Source organism: Tenebrio molitor, chromosome 1 (genome assembly GCF_963966145.1).
Source record: "Tenebrio molitor chromosome 1, icTenMoli1.1, whole genome shotgun sequence".
NCBI classification, from domain to species: Eukaryota; Metazoa; Arthropoda; class Insecta; order Coleoptera; family Tenebrionidae; genus Tenebrio; species Tenebrio molitor.
In genome coordinates this window covers 21,235,759-21,255,188 of record NC_091046.1, presented here as the reverse complement: position 1 = coordinate 21,255,188, position 19,430 = coordinate 21,235,759, and the positions used below count along the sequence as shown (strand labels likewise).

The window sequence follows — 19,430 nt, the reverse complement described above, 5'->3', positions numbered from 1 at the left end:
ACATACCATCGTCTAAGGTGACAGCTTCGATTGCAAGCACAGAAGCTAACTGCCTTATTCTTGGTCCAGACACCATTAAATTAGTTTCGAGTCCTGATACTGAATGCCACCTGCATAGAAGAATTAAAGCATCAATGAAATGTTTATAATTAGTTAATAGACAAAGTAGATTTTAATTTTTAAGTTCCACCTTCTTGTTCAATATTATTTTTTTAATTTAATACACAACATAAACGTAATCTAGGCCAATTTGTAGCTAAACTCTTAATTTTATCTTCATAATTTAATGGAACAGAAATTATGTAATAGTCATTTGTATATCAAGGCCGCGAAAATAGATTTTACTACCAGCCCTATTGTGAGGGAGTTGAATATCCCGATAATAGGCAACTACCACCATAAATATTAGGGTGTCCAGAAAGTTCTGAGCGTTTTTTAGAAAAATAAATAAATATCTATTACTTAAAAAATGAAACAACAATTAAACCAAATATTCGCTGTTATAATTCGATATAATGACTTCCAACCATCTTTGTCCCAAAAGCTCAATTCCACAACGATGGGCTCTTTCGTCCCGAACGATTCTTATCTTTAAGACCTTCTTTCCCATTCTGAAATTTCGCAAACCATCGCCGACAAGTAGACTCTTTTACCGTCCCCGCACCTTCAATTCTACATATATTTCTTGTGGCTACTGCCCCTGAATGTCCATATTTAAATTCATATAACATTAAATTACGATTTCGTTCTTTTTCCATGCAAACAATCAATTACTAGAATGTAACCAACTGAAAATTATTTAACTGGGAAACGTCAAATTGTTTATGGACAAGTGTACTGCATATTTTTAAAAACTAACAAAAATTAACAATTGATTATACATTTATTTTATATCGAGAAACAGAACACCACAAAAAACGCTCAGAACTTTCTGGACAGCCTAATACTAGGACTCTAAAAGAAGATCTGTTGTCCCGAACGCGTGCCCACAGGAACGTTTTCAGTTGATGTATGTCTAGAATTTTGTTGTTTATTCTTTTGGATAATTAATTAGCAAACGTAATCAACATTGAATCAAATATTCAAATATTATGGTCTTTTTCAATCATTAGGTAAATACAAGAATATAAATTTATTCAGTTATTTATTGCATGCACCAACATCACTTTTCCGGTGCACACGAGTTCCCGTCAGCATAATATTTTATATCTGGGCTTCGACATAGGCCCTTTAATCCTGCACACGAATTCCCGCCAAGGTAAAAATGCACCCGAAATTCTAGACTCGAATTCCCGTCAGAAAAAAAACTTTTTTATTGAAAGCACTGTTACGAAAGTAAGATTCAATGATGAATCTTCTATGTTCTGAAATAAAAACCATTTTTGCGTTAAAATTCGGTTAATAGTAACAGTTGTTTGACGTTTATTAGCTGACTTAGCAAAGATACGAAAAATCTGACACTGTCAAAGTCACAGCCGCCCCTTATCTAAGTATATATGTAATTGTTGATCACACGGTATTTGTAACTTTTTAAAATTTTAAACATTTTTTTTTGGTCCACGTAATGGTAAACAATAATGGTACCTGGCAACGGCTAGAGGGGTAGGTAAGTAAGGGATTGAAGCGCTCTTTTACCCTTGACGGGAACTCGAGTTATGGATTATATCAATTGATAATTACCTGACGGGAATTCTTGCCTTACTTTATGACAAGAAATAAGTCAGACGGGAATTCGAGTGCGCCCTACTTTTCTCATGCTTTACGAAACAGACGAGACGGCCCTGGAGGTAATGTTTGTCCAGCGAGAGATTGGTTCACATAAAAATCACTAAATTCTACGTAGAGAAAGTAGTACCTAACGCACTATTCCGGACACGGAATCTTGGCCACAACTGACATTTAACTGACAAATATGTGTGAACTGGCCTTTATTGAATATAACCCAACTTTTGACTCGATAATGCCATTTCCCTGCTTTTTTGATGTCATAAGAAAAACTTCAAAGTGATTTTTAATAACTGTCATTTATTAATGACACTAAAGATTGGTTTACATATTTTTTTTTAAATGTTTTAAAATGTTGGGCAAGATTCCGTGCCCGGAATAGCACGTACAATTTGAAATACGAGTATATCCTTCAAGCAGTAACATTTTTGCCCTGAAATTATGCTCTACTCGTAATTAATGTATTCTAGTGCATTTTGTAGTGTTCGGCTAATTTAATAATATTTAAAACCTTCCAATCTCTCGCTGGACGAAGTTTACCTGAACAGGCTACAAAATCTTCATGCCTGTTCCCAAAATCACAAGCCCAGCCCCGAATAAATACAATAATAATTGAACTGCCATAAAATCAAATTTGAAATGGGAAAATAATACCGAGAGAAAAATTGTCGCCGTAAGACAATCTCGATGATGTTAAAGTCGGCATGTCCTTATAGAAATGACATAAATAAAACATTCCATTTTGAAAAAAATAGCAAAAATGTCGGAAGAAAATTACGATGTTTTATATACAAGTTGGAGGACAAAATATTGGACAGGTCTTTATTACAGTGGCTTTAATAAGACAGTGGCGACACTAGCATGTATCATTTTTGATTGGTCACGAGGTCACGAGGCCATTAAGAGGCAAATTGTGGTTTGATGTTTTTAATCAATTTAAGTCAATTGTGTTCACCTGTTCCTGTGTAAATAGTTTTATCTAAGTAGTACGTATACCTCATTTATATACCCATTCATAGTTTGGTTAAGAAGCATGTAAGTTTGAAGAAATGTTTTCCACAATTGTATCATTAACGTAATTTGTTTAGTTATTCGTTTACAATGCCGGGTTGTGCAGCAGTAGGCTGTAGCAATTCAGCTAAAAAAGGTTTCATAATGAAAAAGTTTCCAAAAGATCCTGCCCGAAGAAAAGAATGGTTAAACGTTGTTCACGTTGAGTTGAACATTTCAAGGTCAAATTATTTATTTTTTTGGCTCTGTAATTATGTTTTGTAAATAGTGACATGCAGCTAACCAATATAATGCGATTTAGCAATGCTCAATCCAACGTGAACGGTGTTTACCTGCACTATTAACCGGGTGATTAAGAAGGACTGTTTAAGTTGGCAATACAATTAAGAACATTTTTTTATTCGGATATTTACAACACTGCAACCGGATATGTTTTGTGGGTTTATTTGACAGATATCTGACGTAGACGTAGCATTAATAACGACAAAATAGTAGATTATGGGAGTAAAAATTAACGGCAAAAAGAAATCAAAGTTGGAATTCGAAATAATAATCTAAAAATTAACTAAAGGAAATTCTCGAAGTGCTCTCCATTTTGCTCTAAACATAAATTAACTCTTCTCTCGAACGATTCACCAGCATGTTTAATTTAATTTGAAATGTTAAATTTGACTTGTCACTGATGCGGCTGTCAGTGTGAAGCCGTCAACAACCGGAAGTTACTCCAGTTGTACCATTTAAAAATAAAATTCAGCATTACCAACTTAAACAGTCCTTCTTGATCACCCCGTACAAAGCATAATTACAGAGCGAAAAAATTAAATTATTTGACTTTGAAATTTTCAACTCAACGTGAACAACATATACTCGTAATTAAAATGAAACGGGATAAATGGAATGGAAACCTACAGATTATTCCTGTTTATGTGAGATTAGTATTTACAGTCGTACTTATACAGGGTGACTTTGAAGGTTGTGCAGATATTTGACCCTGTGAGAGAATCCCACAAAAAGTAACGATTGAGCCAATAATGCTTTATACAAACATTGATATTTTTTGAGAAAAAAGGGTTCAAATTTTTTCGAAAAAAGTTTGGGAGCCACTGAATTTTATGAAAAAATAAGTCAAAAACAAACAGTAGACATTTTTGTTGTCATTTAATTCAAAATTAAGTCACTTTGACAAAAATCAATTTTACCCTCAATTTAAATCACAAATGTCTTTCACCAACCTGAAGAAAACCGATATGGTTGATCAATGGCGATGGCGAAGCCAGTGGACATTCAGAGCTAGCACGGCAAATCTACGGTTAAAGTTTGCCTCAAAGGATACTTCCCAATTCACAAACCTTGGTAAACGTTGTGCGGCATCTTCGCCATTTCGGGCGTTTCGAAATGAATAAGCGTGATGTTGACCGCCAACGAGAAGATTAGTTGCAGAAAAAGACATTCCTCGTGAAATCCAAAAGCGTCACTTCCAGGAGTAATTTAAATTAACGTGTGGGTTGGGATTGTTGAAAATCACCTCGTCGGTCCCTATGTTTTACCTTGCCGTTTGAATGTACGAGTAGACGGTTATCTTCAATTTTTAAACGAAGTTTTGCCCGAATTACTCGAGGAAATTCCTCTAGCAATTCGATGAAAAATGTGGTACCTTCATGAATAGTGCCACTCATTGTGAATTCTGAATCAAGTTCGGCTTTCTTGCACACGTCGTACTGAAGGCAAGGCAAGCGATGGCAGGCATTTCGAGCAACTTTTTCGATGTTTCATTTCATTCTTTTACTCACAATTAGAGTATTTTTCCTTCGTTGGTTTAAGCCTTTGTTGAGTTCTGAATCAGTTGCTGGTACTATTTTATCATCACTTTACTAATTTTATCAAAGATTCATGATGAAACTCAAAAAATATAAACGATAAAATTCAAACATAACCTCGAGTAACATAAAAACTTGACTTTTTAGATTGTTCGTGCGTCAAAACTGCCCGCCAAATTTGAAAATTTTCAGCGTTTCCCAAACAAAGAGATTCCTTTGATTTTCTTGTAAACCATTAACATTTGTATAAGGCAAGTTGGGTTATTTTCCCTTCTTTAAACACGTACCGCCTCAGGTTAAAATATCTGCACAACCTTCAAACTCAGGCTGTATATTTCTTTTGTGTAATTGTTAAGAATGAAATTTTTAACAATGTCTAATTTTTAATAACATCTGTACAAGTATCTAATCAAATAGTTTGATTTACTAAACAAGAGTTTGACTGTGTTATTTCCTCACGTTTCATATAATTTTAGGTACATTTTGCCATAGAAATGTGGGAAAAAACTCGTGAAGATGGATCTCTAAAGTTAAAAATTAACGCTGTCCCTACAATATTGGCCTTTTCTCATCCACTAAAAACTAGGAAACAACCAAAAACAAGAGGAAACATAGTTAAAGTTCAACCACAAACTTTGGCAAGTAGTGAAGTGGATCCACAACCATCTACTTCACATGTTGAAACTCAGGGTGAAACTCAAGACAGTTTAAGTGTTCTGGGTAAGACTATTTTTAAAACAAAAATGTGAATTCAAAAAAATCATTCTATGCATTGTTACAATTAATGTTACAATTAATTCTTCTATGAGTTATAAGTAATTTTTGTTGATTGATGATTGTTTACAGATATAGAACAAGATGTGAGTCTTACAGGAAGTGAGTCAGCAGTCACTGTCAATATGGCTGTGCATGACAAATTGCCAGGTATAAACGCTAATTGAGAAATACCCTAATTAAGCTTAAAAAACAAACTGAAATGAACCAAAAGGTAGACCAGGCAGGATTATTAAAACAGTTGTTTAATGAAGACCAGGTAACAATGCTAAAGCGTAGAAGTGAGGAGAAATCATATAAATTTTTAAAATGGTCGAATAAAACTATAGTCAACGCGTTAAGATTAAAATTTAGTTGTAGTGGAAGTGGATATGAAGAATTATTACGACAAAAGTTGCCATTACCATCTGTACGTACACTTCAAAGAAAACTGCAAAATTTAAACTTTGATAGTGATATTTTAGATGAGGTTTTGAAATTTTTACATATCAAGATACAAACATTTGCCCCTAGTGAAAGAGACTGTGCCTTAGTTTTGCATGAAATGGCCATAACATCAGCTTCTGTCTACGACATTTTCTTAAATAAATTCTTGGACAAAGTTACGTTACCAGATCACACTGGAGTTGCTACTCATGTTCTGGTGTTTATGCTTGCTGGTATAAAAGCACGCTGGAAACAAGTAATGGGGTACTATTTTAGTGAAAATTCTATCAAAGGTGTGATTATTATCAATGACATAATTGAAAAAGCGGAGCCATTAGGTTTAAATGTTCTAAGTGTCACCTCAGATATGGGAGCTAGTAGCCAAGCTTTATGGAAAGTCTGGGGAATTACTGCTGGACGCCACTCAGATATAAAATCTAAGACTTCTCATCCGACAGTGAACCCAAAAATATATGATGACTCTATTGAGTATTTTATGGATATCTTCAGAAGAATGGAAGTAGGACACAAGAGAACTTGGAAACCGTCCCAAACTGGTGTGTTGATGTCAACAGAATCGCTTTTGGGATTGCAAGCGGAGTTGTTGGAAAATCGAGGCTATGACTTTATCCTAACAAGTCGATTTTCCAAGATTGTTTGGAAAATCTTTTTTGTTCATTAAGAGCGAAACAAATTGTGCCCATCGCACTTCAAGTTAAGAACAATTTAAAATTAATTGCTGTTTCTCAATATCTAAAAAATACTAATTAAACAGTTATGAGGAAGATGACCACGATTTTCCATCAGGTTTTTTAGAGACCTTACATGAACAAAAACCTCTGCATGAAATGCCAGATATTCCGGAAAATCTTCGGACATCAATTTTAAATTTAAATACAAGCGAGTTAAATTCACTGTACAATATTTGTTGATACATTTTGAGTAGGTAGCATAAAAAAGACTTCAAAAACTTGCCAAACATGTTTGGATGCCGCAGGATCGTAAAAACCTCTGCATAAAACCAAATTTACAAACTTAAAAAAAATTGGAGAAGGCGCTTTTTTTTTGTTTTTAGAAAATTCATACCTCATTATAAGTACTGTGATGAACGCGGTATTTATAAACTTTATTTTATTCCCATCGCGGAAAATATCCATCTTCAATTCAACAAATTCAGATTTGTCTTAACGACCTCCAAATTGTTTCTGTGCAATTTATGAATTCCATTTATTTCCATTTTTAAATACACACATGTCTTGGAAATGTCAGAATGTTGAGAAAAACAGAGCCGTTCCCACGAAGGGTTTCCTAGAATTTAAGACCGTTTCAAATCGCAAAATTAACTTCTTTAGTTCCTTGCAAAAGGCCATCTGGTATTTCTCCAAGTTGTCAGGGTGGCGAGACGCCTTCCACACTCGACCAGTCGACCAAGCAAGGCATTCATTTGCATACGAAAAGATAAATAATATAATTGTTGTTCAAAATTTGATGAAAATAGAGATATAACGATAAATAAATTAATACATCCGTTTAGAAAGGAGTCGCCGTGTATTTTGAGTGACAAAAACAAAATTTAACTAGAATTAACAATGTTGATAATAATTCAATTCGTCTGAGTTTGGTCGTAAGTGATGTTTCATTTAAATTTCTCATAAGATGTTTACATTAAATAGGAAGCTTTGTTCGGGGTTGCTAAATCCATATAGTAAAATTTGTTAATTAGTTTAAATCCTTGTAAATCGGTCGAATCGTTTAAAATATTCACAAATGAATTGGTCCACTAGAATTTGGTGTCTGTAATTTAATAATAATAATAATAATAGACTTGTTCCCACCAAGGGCGCACTATCACAGCGAGAAGCGCTGGATACCATTGACCCGCAAACGGGCTCGGCCGATGTTTTGCCGTGGAACAAGTTCCGAATCCAACAGGTGTAGACCCAATTATTGGATCGGAACAAAAAGAAGCAAAAATTTAAAAAGAACAGAACAAAACACAAAACTAAAATAAGACAGAACAGACAATTAACAGACAATCACTCTCGTGCAAACTGCTTGACAGAGCTCACTCCAGACATACAACCACCGCCTCAGTGACCTCCTTTATAGAGCACTTGAAGAGATCCACCTCATCCTCCAGCAAATTACCCAGTTTTAAAATTCTGTTTACTGGTGAACCAGCCAAAACATTTGTCCTTGCCCGCGGAACAATAAAACTTGCCTTGATTCTTAAATTCGGCCTGGGAACACGAAACGGAATTTTTTCCAGTAGTTCTGGACAATCCAGCTGACCGCGAATCAGCTTTACCAGGAATCTCGCATCAGCTATGTCTCGTCTACATTGTAAGTGAATAAAACAATATTTCTCAAGTAAAACAGCATGATCTAGACCCCTGGGCGGAAAATGTCCTTCAGCAATATGAAAAAGATGTTTCAGAAAGCGCCGCTGCACCCTTTCCAAACCAGCTTTCATGTAAATGTAATATGGTGCGCAAGCTGTAGTAGCGTATTCCAGGCCAGACCTCACCAATGAAAAATATAATGTTTTAAGAACCTCAACCGACTTAAAACTCCTGCTGTTACGTAGCACGAATCCTAGCATTTTATAGCCACGATCTATACTACGCTGCACGTGATTCTCAAAGGACAGTTTGACGTCAAATGTGACTCCAAGATCTTTCTGGGAAGAACTGCGTGGCAAAATTATTTTGCCGCAAGTGTATTCATAGATAATAGTACCAGCTTTACGAGAGTACGAAACTACAGTGCATTTATCAATGTTCAGACTGAAGTGGTTTCGCGTGCACCACTCGTTAACTTTTATCAAATCATCCTGCAGCTTGATACAATCTTCCATACTCGATATTTGTCTGTAAATTTTCAGATCATCTGCGAACAGCAGGGCGCGACATTCTAAGTCAGCAACAATATCATTAATATAGATGTTGAAAAGTAATGGACCCAAAACTGAACCTTGGGGAACACCCGACATCTGAATATATTCTCTTGAGGAAAAACCATTATACGAAACGAATTGCTTTCTTTCAGTGAGGTAAGACAAAAACCAGTCCAGGAGAAACCCGTGCACCCCGATCTCTGAAAGTTTGTACAGCAATATATGGTAATCCACACTGTCGAACGCTTTGGCGACGTCTGTATATATAACATCAACTTGACCCCTTCTGTCTAAACTATCAGAAATGAATTGAGTCACACAAACCACGTTCGTTACTGTAGATCGGCCCCTCATAAAGCCGTGCTGAGAAGGTGTCAGTATATTTTTCAAAACCGGAGATAGAAAGTTGAATATGGCAATTTCAAAAATTTTAGAAAAAGTGGATAGCAAAACTATCGGGCGATAATTTTTTATTTCAGCCGAGTTACCTGCTTTATGAACTGGTAAGACTTTCGTGCTTTTCCAAACATTTGGAAAGGTGCCTTGCTCCAGGGACAAATTGAAAATATGCACCAACGGTTCCAGAAATACACTTCTGCAATCTTTCACCAGAAAAGCGGGTATGTTATCGCTTCCATACGAGATCTTCGGTTTAAGTTGTGCAAACGCTTTTTCGATGTCCGATTTGTCAAATTTTTTTAGAGTTAGGCACGGCCAGAAGCTATTACTATACGACTGTGGTTTAATGTTGCCCGGAACAGAAGACGTGGAATACACACTCATAAAATAGTCAGCAAAAGAGTTGACGATATCTTGCGGTCGATCGCAGGAGACGTCACTGTAGGTCATTTTAGCCGGAATCCTAGTTACGCTATTTCTATCATGCACGTAAGACCAAAACATTTTGGGGTCCATCCGCAGGGAGTTCTCAACTTGGGACACGTAGGTGTTGTAATCGCGTAAGATCCTGGTCTTCACTAACCTTCTCAATGTCACGTATTCCCACGGTCACTCTCCTTTTTAAACTTCTTATATTTTCTATAACATCGTTCTTTTGAACGGATATTATATTACATTTTAGTTCATGAGTATACCATCGGGGATAATGTCGACGATTGTGAGTATAACACAATTTAGATTTTAAACCCAGCGTCGTCAGCCAAGGGTGGTCCGATGAGTTAAGGGGGCGACAGACGCGTTACAGATCGAGACTTTAAGTAAGATATCAGATTATACTTGCACGTGTGGTCAGTCGTGGGAAAATTTAGCAAAATTAATAAATTCTTGTTTAAACAAAGTCAAGTTACAAACCCACTATTTTAGAAAGACGCGCTGTATTTTTCTGAACATTTTGATATCCAAATTAACCCTAATTTAAGCTGGAGTAATCGTAATTCTGATGTACAAACCAATTTTCTTTATTTAATCATTGTAAGCAAATCTTGCACCGTACGATTACTGCCCATTTACTAACATAGTTTTACAAGGGAAGTAGGTAGAAAGTCCTCTAAGAAAAACGTAGAAAATCGTGAAAATGTAAAAATAGTACCGCTGTACATGGCCTAAGTAAATCTGAACTGCGCTACGCTTATTACGGCCGTAACAAAGCTCGGATTTTCAATGGAGCAATTGATTCCGCTAACCTCAAAAAATGTACCCTTAACCAACTCCATCTGTTAGCCAAATGGAAAAGAAAAATGTAATTTGATGTGAAATTATCCAATCACAATCACATAACGTGTTTATTTTGTTAGGTTAACACTTTCTATTTTGTCATTTTGACGCAAAATAAATTTTCACGAATACGTTTCATGAACGTAAGAATACCTAATAATTACAATAATCAAATTATGAAACGTAATATTTATATATTAAATGGAATTGCAAAATCTGAAAATGGATAGAGCACAGTAGAAAAATTAAAAGTAAAACTATCTATCTGCAGGAAGACAATACCTTTCTTGTAAGTTTATAATTTTAAAACCTTCCTACTTGTGATTTTATTCTAAATGGATTTCGTTTTTATGTAATCTGTTTTTTTTTTTTTATAAACAAATGTTTAAAATTGGTTTAATTAATAATTGGATAATAACTATACAAATTTTATCTTTGTGTTTATCACAGGTAAATATGGAATTCTGTATTAAATGTGGATGCAAAGTAGTAACCAGTGGCTGACAAGGATTTTTTTGGAATTAAATATGATAATATTTGTGTGGCAATATTAGCAAAATTTTTTAAAAGCCCCACAAATTTACAGATCCCACGGTCTTGAAGCCAAACTAATCGTAACAAGGGTCCTGGAGTTGCTGTAGATAATAAAGAAGAGACATGTATCACAGTGAAATGTTTCATTTATTTTTTTTTTATAATTTTATTAATTTCGGATTTGGTTTGGAGGTTGCTGGGAATTTGAAAATAACTGTTGCTATTTTCTCCGCATGTAACGCACTATTTTCCCTTGTTTGTACTTCAACCGTGATGAAATTCAAGGAAATTTAAATTATTGTGGCAATTTAGTTGATTTGTAGTTTAATATCTTTAAAGAGATGGCGCTAGTTAAGGGTAGATTTTTTGAGGTTAGCCGAATCAATCATTCAGCTAGTTTGTTACGGCCGTAATAAGCGCAGCGCAGTTCAGATTTAGTAGGCCATGCGCTGTAGTACTGGGGGCGACATCTAACAGGGGGTAGTACTACGAAATTTACAGTTTTCTTACGTCTTTCTTCCAGATGCTTTCCGTAAAATTTAAACAAACAAAATTTGTTGTTACATTCATTAACCACCTTCAGTTCAACAATTAGTTGCAGACAGAACAACAACCAATTTTGGAGTTTAATTTCTCTTTCAGCGTAATTGGGGTGATTCACTATCGTTACTGTGTTGTATTATATTGTCCAATGGACTAACAAATTGTATGTTAAATAATGTTGATATTGCGAATCGAAAAACCACTCTAACTAGGAAATAATAATAATTTTTAAGCGAGTTAAACGAGGTTTGATCGAATGCCAATGCGTCGTAAGAGTCAAATTTGCATAATTCCACACATGTGGATAATGAGTAACAAGGGAAGGGGGGTAGGCGAGTTAGCGTCCCCTATTTAAAGTTTTGGCACATTTGTTTTGAGGAATTCGGTTTTGACTGTCTTTATAGCTAGTCGATATCCGTGTGTCTGCCTTTGCGATTTTGTTTAAATTTTCCAAATTTAAACTACTTTTTTGATTAAATCACTTTAGCTTCGTTACGAGTACCGAGTGCTAATAAATAAGTTAGTGCCAGTTCCAACAACAGGTGCCCACGATCAACCAGGGTGTTAAACTTTCTAAGTAAGCCCGAGAAAGGGTTATATTATTTTGATTAATTAACTTTATGTCAAAATTTACTTGTTTTTCCTTGAACTTATTTTATCAGTCATTCCCTATGAGATTTTCAATTTCAATTTATTCAACAATTTGGAATAACCAAAATCAAAATTTAAAATAATTTTCCCAGTTTCGAGGTAGTTGAAGTAAATGCTTAAAGCTAGACGTAGCCAGCAACAAATGATTCTATTTCCGATGGAAAGGGGCCGCAACGCTTTGGTTGTCGGATTACCTAAATTACAAATCTAACTTATCTGATCCTTGTATTCGACATTTTTTTAATATTAAATTCTTTACTCCAAATTTGAGTGTAACCACCAGTCAGGGATTTTGAAACTTAACAGTCCATTACTAATTTATAACTAAATCGTTCCTGAATTTTCTCAACTGGTGCCCTCCAATCAGATCGAAATTTCTAGTTATAAACTTTAGGGAGATAGAATAATTGGTTGCATATTCAATATAGGGTAGAGTAGGGCTATTTTTCTCCCGCGTCGCGTTTAGGCGATCAAAGCAAAATTATTGTTTTGCACCAATTGCACCTGAAATTATAGGCGCGTTTGTCGGCCACCAACGATGAGGAGAGTCGTGGTTCCCGGGAACCCTCTTCTCCAACTTTACTAGGTCTAAGACACGGTGTCAGGTCGTAGTTTCCGACCGTGGACTTAGAATGGGCGTCGTAATTCCCGCTCCAACGACATGTACTATGTATGTGTGGGCTACCACGAGGACAAACGAGACAAAATAACCATCCCGGTTACCTGTAATAAACTGGTGTCGCGTACGACAAAGTTCTGTACAAGTCTCTGTCGAAGCTCGTGGACGAAAATTTGTGAGAGAAATGACGCCTACAGTCATTCAGATTAATTTGCGAGGACTTGTGTATCCGGGTTTTGTTCGGAAGTTGTGATTGGTGTTTAAGCACCGGACTTTTACCGGAAGAGGTATTTCGGCACTAGGGCGTAATAGTTAAATGCGATTAACATGCCGCGAGCATGTTACCTTCCGACTTTGGTAAAAGTGTAACTTAGTAAACGCGATATTAAATGTTGCTTGGGTGATATAAGTTCGAACAAGTTACCTGAAGGTTAGGGTAGATTTGCCGTACGTAAATAGGGTTGCATAAAAATGGGGGTTACAGCAAAATCAAACTTTTTCAAATCTAAATTGGATAACATAAAATAGCATCAGGTGAAGACTGACGCCTCAATCATTTGTTTAAATTCACGATCACAATTACCAAGAAAGTCTCTTACGAATTTGATTACAAACATAACCTCAACAATAATTTTAACACAGTGTAAAATTTGATCAAACCCGCAGAACTCATCCATTTTGTAAACAAGGCTTCAAAATAATTTTGTAATAAAATAATTGTGGGGAAACTTGTGTTTAAATCCCTTCCTCCATGCGTTTTGACACTACTTTGTCTCCGAATTTGTGTTACGACTACTGAGTATTGCCTAATAGGCCTTAAGATAAAACATCATCATCACTATAAAGGTGACTATCGACAAAAAATAAACACAACTTAGGTAAGTGAAAATAATAAGTATAAAGGGTTGCTAGACGAGCCAAATAGATTAGTATATCAAATTGAGAGTTTAAAAGATAGATTAATAGTTAAAAATGCAAAAATTTACGACATCATCACGATCAAAATGGACGGTCTCACTACAGTACTGAAAAATTATGTAAACTGCAAAGATTTTTTTACCAAAAAAATGAATGAGGTGGAATGCAATTTTTTGCCTAATTGTCAAAATTTGAACCGAAAAATAATAGCTAGATATTGTAATGGTCTGAATAGGTTCCATAAATTAAGAATTTTTATTTTTAAAATAATTTCAACGAAATCTTTTAAATACCGTTCATTTGCAAGGGATATGCTGGTCAGTTGTAAATTTTATTGATCTTTGTCGGAAAGAGTGGTACCACATTCCTCAAGTGAAATCTGCCAACCTTTTTTTGAAAATGCAGGTACGCGCCCGGTCCGAACACAACACAAAGATAACAGTTTTCATGGGAACAGAAACATTGCAAAATTTACTCGTTAGACAATTTGGGGGAGTCCAGTTAAAATCAGGGGATAATTGAATTAATGAATTTGATGTTAGCAGGTTTCAAATTGAGAGAACCACCAAATGAATGTTCATTAGGTTGATTTACTTTTTTTAGCAATCTCAAATTTGTGGCAAATTTGTAATTAAAGGGCGAGAATTGCAAATTAGAAACAGAGCGCTTTATCGTAGAAAATAACTAGAATCCTTTGCACATTTAGTTGGAAAAGTAACAAGGCAAAGTAGAAAGGGGGTCGGTAGAAAACACAGAGGACAGGGTAACGGTAAAGCCAGGTAGTCGTAGAAATCAGAGGTGTAAGTGAGAGAGAGAGAGAGAGAGAGAGAATGAAAATTACGAATTAATTAGAACAGTTTTGGGGAATCAAACCAATGTAGAACAATTTTTAGAAGTAGCAGATCAACGGAATTTAGTTGCATGACATGACACTTACGCAACAGCGTTTCAAGCCCAATTTAGGTTTCAAAATAATGTTAATTTGTTTCATTTTAATTCTGTTTGTTTCATTTTAATTCTGTTTAATTCTTGGTGCTGATTTTTATTATTGTATAGAATCAGTAATTCAGTGTTCCTGTTTAATTCGGTTTGATCCGTTTTTAATTGTGTTTGTTTCTTGATGTTGAGGTTTATTATTGTACAGAGTCAGTAATTTAGTGTTCTTTTTCAGAGTTCTAATTCAACAACAAATTATGTACATTCGTTCTGGTCCTAACAAAAGTCTAAACTTAAACATTTAAAATAATGGTGGAAAACGGAAACTGTAATTTCAAAAGTTCTAGAGATATCGAAAAGATGTCGCGATCGGCGTAAAGTAAAACCGAACTGATTGGTCACTTTGGTCAAGTAGTGGTTGCGAAAGTGGGGTGCGTCAGAAATGATAAAACCGAATGCGGGACGGGAAACAGGGCTTTTTTTATTCACTCGGGGTTTGATCTCCAAAGTAGCCGGAGGTACGTTTGTTACCTCCAGCAGCCATTTTGTGACCACGTGCTTTACATTTACAAGGTAAATTATTTTTCTAATTCTTGTACTTAAATTGTAATTGCGATTTAATTATTCACACAACATTAGTTCACTATCGTGTTAAAATAAAAATTATATTATTTTCTTTGAGCATTTGATGACCACATGACTTGAATTAATTTATTTATCGCGAAGTATGTGATCTTCTTGCATTTACCGATTGGGGAAACGTGCTCTCGACAAGGCGATCTAGTTTAAATTATTATAAAAAGGGGACATCTTAATTCATTATTCGTCGCTTTGAGACTTTCTCTCGGTCGGGGGAAGCTACCGCCAGTGTCCATCGTTCTCAATTAGCTGTTGGTCCGGCGTAGAGCACAAAGAGCCATCGCCAAATGTAGGTGGATAGTGACCCTTTAGGTACAGCTGACACGTGAAGAGAGGTACCCTTGTAATTCTGTTAGAATCTTTACCCCCTTTATTTTACCCTTTGTTAGACCAGGCTAGACTGAAAGGTTCCAGGGCATCGCGTGTTATTGAAATGCGTTAAGAAAATTTAAACGGTGATAGAACTCATCAAAACAAATTACTTTTCTATTTACAATTTTTTCGAAAACTCAAATTTATGTTCGAATTTATTTTCACCGTATTCCATGTCATCGAGTCGTTTATGGGTGGGACGGTGAAAGAACAACGGCTTCCTACGAAAAACGTTAACGCAAAAAAAGTAAATACGGCAAAAACCCAGGCGGATAGGTCTTGCAAAAACTTATTGACACAATTTAGTCACGTCCTTCACCTGCATGCGGCCGTGTTTACAATTTATTAGAAAGTGAATTTCCCCTAATTATCGTTAAAAATGGTGAAGTACACTAATCCGGAGTTAACAGACATGATGCTCATCTACTGGGAAGCTTTATCAAATGCTGATGCAACCAGGCGTTTGTATGTAGGTACATGAAGAGATTTCCCGGTCGCCAAGTTCCCTGTCCACGTTCCTTTGTGAATGCTGTCCAGCATTTAAGGGATCCTGTCCTGTCCTGTTGACGAAGAACCGAAGGTTTGTTGCCGACGACTTGCATTAGGAATTGACACTTCCAGTTTTACAATTTGGAGAACGCTGCCCGAACAGGGATTACATCCGTATCATCTTCAACACGTTCAACACTTAAAATCAGAAGATCCACCACGTCGAATTGCATTTTGTCAATGGCTTCTTCAATAGGTCGTAATTGACCAGGTTTATCGTCTGCTCGTTCACCGGACTTAAACCCTTGTGACTTTGTTATGGGGCCATTTAAAACAGATTGTGTATGAGACTCCAGTTGACACCGAGACAATTCGATAAACTTCTGACATGTTGATGAGAACTCAAGCTCCTGTGGCTCGAAGGGCACACAAGAACGTACATCGATTACGGAGGGCGTCATTTCGAACATTTAATTTAAAGGTTAGTGCCCTTGATCAAGTGTGGTGCTTAACTTCAATGTCATTCTCACTTACTAGGAATAAAGAATTGGTTTTTGCTTGACTATCTAAGTTTTTATCTTCTTTCGCTTTTAATGTAGGCACGGAGACATTGGCGGGTACTAGAATTTACGATCAAACTAATTAAAATTTTATCTAGGTTTAGAAAGATTTTTCGAAAAAATGGTAAATAGAAAAGTAATTTGTTTTGATGAGTTCTATCACCGTTTAAATTTTCTTAACTCATTTCAATATCATACTGTATTGTCTAACATGCGATCTTAAAGTAGGAGAGCAGTGAGAAACCCTTCTCTAATGCTTATTGATCTTAAGTATTGGTCCTGGTGAGGTGTTGTGATTCGTTTTCGTCCTTGTCCAGGCCTCCTTGTGTGTCGTCGAGTCTCCCGATTTCTTCTTAGAACGTTAGATACGATAGATTGGTTCGAATCAAAGCGATATGCTATAGTCCTCTGACTCTTCTCATTCTGAGCTAACAAAAGCACTTGCACGGACTTTTTAAATACTAAGTTATTCCTAACATCACCCATGTTAAAAGTAAATTAAGATTTGTGTCAATACTGATTAAATTTTTCAACTGCTACTAAAAAATTATTTTCTAGTAAATTTCAAAATTGAACAAAAACGATATTTTTGCTCATTTTTGTAAACAGTGGCTGAAAATTTTAATTACATTTGTAGCATAATCTATGCTTTTCCTCTATTTTCAGTGTGTATAACAATTTTTTGCTTTAAAGTAAAACTTTTCAAAAAAACCGTAAAAATTCAAGTGATGCGTTAATTTTGGAGTTCAGTGTAATACAACAAACGTTATCAAAACGTAAATAGCAAACAATTACAACTTACAACTGTTTACCTATTAACAATGAAGGGCAATCTTGCGCTATTTTTGACATTTGTTTGACATCTGATCTGACATCCACGGACAGTTGGACACGACCACAAGTCTCACAATGGGCGGCTCGTCTTTAATCACAGTCGAATCGGTTAAATATTGGATAGTAATGTCTTTGTTAGTTATAAATTATAAATAAATAATGAGTTTATATACAGGCTGTCTCAGCTAAAACTTTTGAGACTAATATCTCGGTTATTTTCCAACGGATTTTTGTGAAATTTAAAATGCAGATATTTTAGACGGTGAAGAGTAAAACCCCATTAATGCAATAACCCAAGTCTTAAACACGTAATTTTAAATGTCTTTTTAAAATGTTGAATCAATTAAGATTTATATCAAAAAACTGATCGTCAATAAAAAATGCTGTAAGGAGAAACTCGTCCTTGAAAGACGTCTGGTTTGCAAGAAAATAGAAAAAAACTGTGTCAAACGTGGCTGCAGATGCAAAAACGTAGACGCGTATGAAACAAACGCGCAATATCGCCGAATTTTGGTCACCCCTCTTCGCACAAACGCATTGACATATTTGACGTTTATCTTTCTAAACTTACAAATATTTACAAAGTTAAAGACGTAATTTATTATACTGGATGCTTTAATTCTTCCATAAAGGACTAAAACACGATCGGGATATTGTAGCAAGGTAATGTAGTTCACGTTCGCTTCCTGTGTCCTTCCTAAATTGACGACTGTCTGAATCTTAAATTTTGTACAGCCTACATTTGGATAGTGTTCCACGAGAAAACGAACTGTGTCGTTGAAATTCTTACAACACTCTCCATAGGCAAAATTCTTTCCTTTTTCAACAATATTGAAATTTCTGCCATTATAGTCTATTTTTAGAGTATTTTCAATAAATTTACACAATTTGACATTTCTAATAAAGCGCGCCCACTTTTGACAGATTTTAAGAGATGTACAAAATGTTGCCTGGCAACTTTTCATCAATTGTTTCAAAACTGCTCAAATACCTTCAAAATTTAGATTAAATTTTCAATAAAGGAAACATGTGTAAAAATTACATTTTTTAACTTGAGGTAATTATTTTATTACTAATTGAACCCTCACCGTCTAAAATATCTATTTCATAAGAATCCGTTGGCAAATAACCGAGATATTAGGCTCGAAAGTCTTAGCTGAGACACCCTGTATATTTTTACTTTCTATCATTATTAGAAATAAATAACTATATGATATTTTAATGTTTTGTTTCATTTAGGGGAACGAAGTGAAAGAAAGAGAGGGAGAGAGAGAGAGAGAGAGATTGTACCCATATATCGGGTGTTTTTTTAAATGTCACCTCATAGTAGGCGTTGGAGAGTAGTTTGTGAAAGCACTATACGGATCACGGATCAGCTGTTTAAATTTTACGTTTTTACACGAGTGGTGCGTTCACAATCAACTTTTCAACGCCTGCGAGGTGAAACTTAAAACAAAATCGATACATTTATACAGTAAAGCCTAAGAAGGTTCGCTTCTGTCGTGCGTCGAGTCACCGACACACACCCATTTTTTTGCTTTTTAAGAGGATTTATCATAATGGGGATAATCCTTGGGATAATTTATTAATTAAACTAGCTGACCCGGCGAACTTCGTACCGCCTCAGAATCAATAAATGTTGTGTTAACTTATTAGCTGAATTGAATTAAGTTTTTTTTTTATTAAGATAAAATGAATAATCAAAATGAATTGAAACTTAATGCTTACACATATTTAAATTTAATGCTAAGCACTACGCCCTCTGACGGAGATTATTGGTATTCACGTCACGTGATGTGCAAATGTGATTAACTCCCATGAATTTACGCCAATTCATTGATGAGTACTGAAAAATTAAGTTTTTTCGGTAAATTCATTTGCAAGAAGTGAGAGTATAATGAGTAGTAGAGCAAATTGCTGTGTCCCGAGTTGTAACTAACTATGCAGTGAATTTTTAACTTACCCGACCAAAGGTAGGTAAGTTATTGTGATCAGTCCAAAATTTCGAATTG

At 35.4% G+C, this 19,430-nt stretch overlaps 1 protein-coding gene and 2 long non-coding RNA genes across 24 annotated transcripts in view; 2 read left to right on the top strand and 1 right to left on the bottom strand.

Moving 5' to 3' along the window:
- The window catches only part of Dscam2 (Down syndrome cell adhesion molecule 2), a 431,544-nt gene that overhangs the window by 290,787 nt on the left and 121,327 nt on the right, over positions 1-19,430 (bottom strand). For all 22 annotated transcript variants that reach the window (XR_011156457.1, XR_011156456.1, XR_011156462.1 and 19 more), the window contains exon 6: positions 7-110. Coding sequence is in view for 15 of the 22 variants with exons in the window: in XM_069036617.1 (XP_068892718.1) it covers positions 7-110 (104 nt within the window). In the remaining 7 variants the exon portion in view is untranslated. The remainder of the gene's footprint in view (positions 1-6; positions 111-19,430) is intronic.
- LOC138122387 (uncharacterized) lies at positions 4,936-6,071 on the top strand. Its single transcript, XR_011156477.1, has 3 exons — positions 4,936-5,273; positions 5,400-5,736; positions 5,792-6,071. It is a non-coding gene; the product is annotated as an uncharacterized lncRNA (long non-coding RNA).
- Positions 9,981-12,164, top strand: LOC138122390 (uncharacterized). The gene is made up of 2 exons (XR_011156480.1): positions 9,981-10,348; positions 10,404-12,164. It is a non-coding gene; the product is annotated as an uncharacterized lncRNA (long non-coding RNA).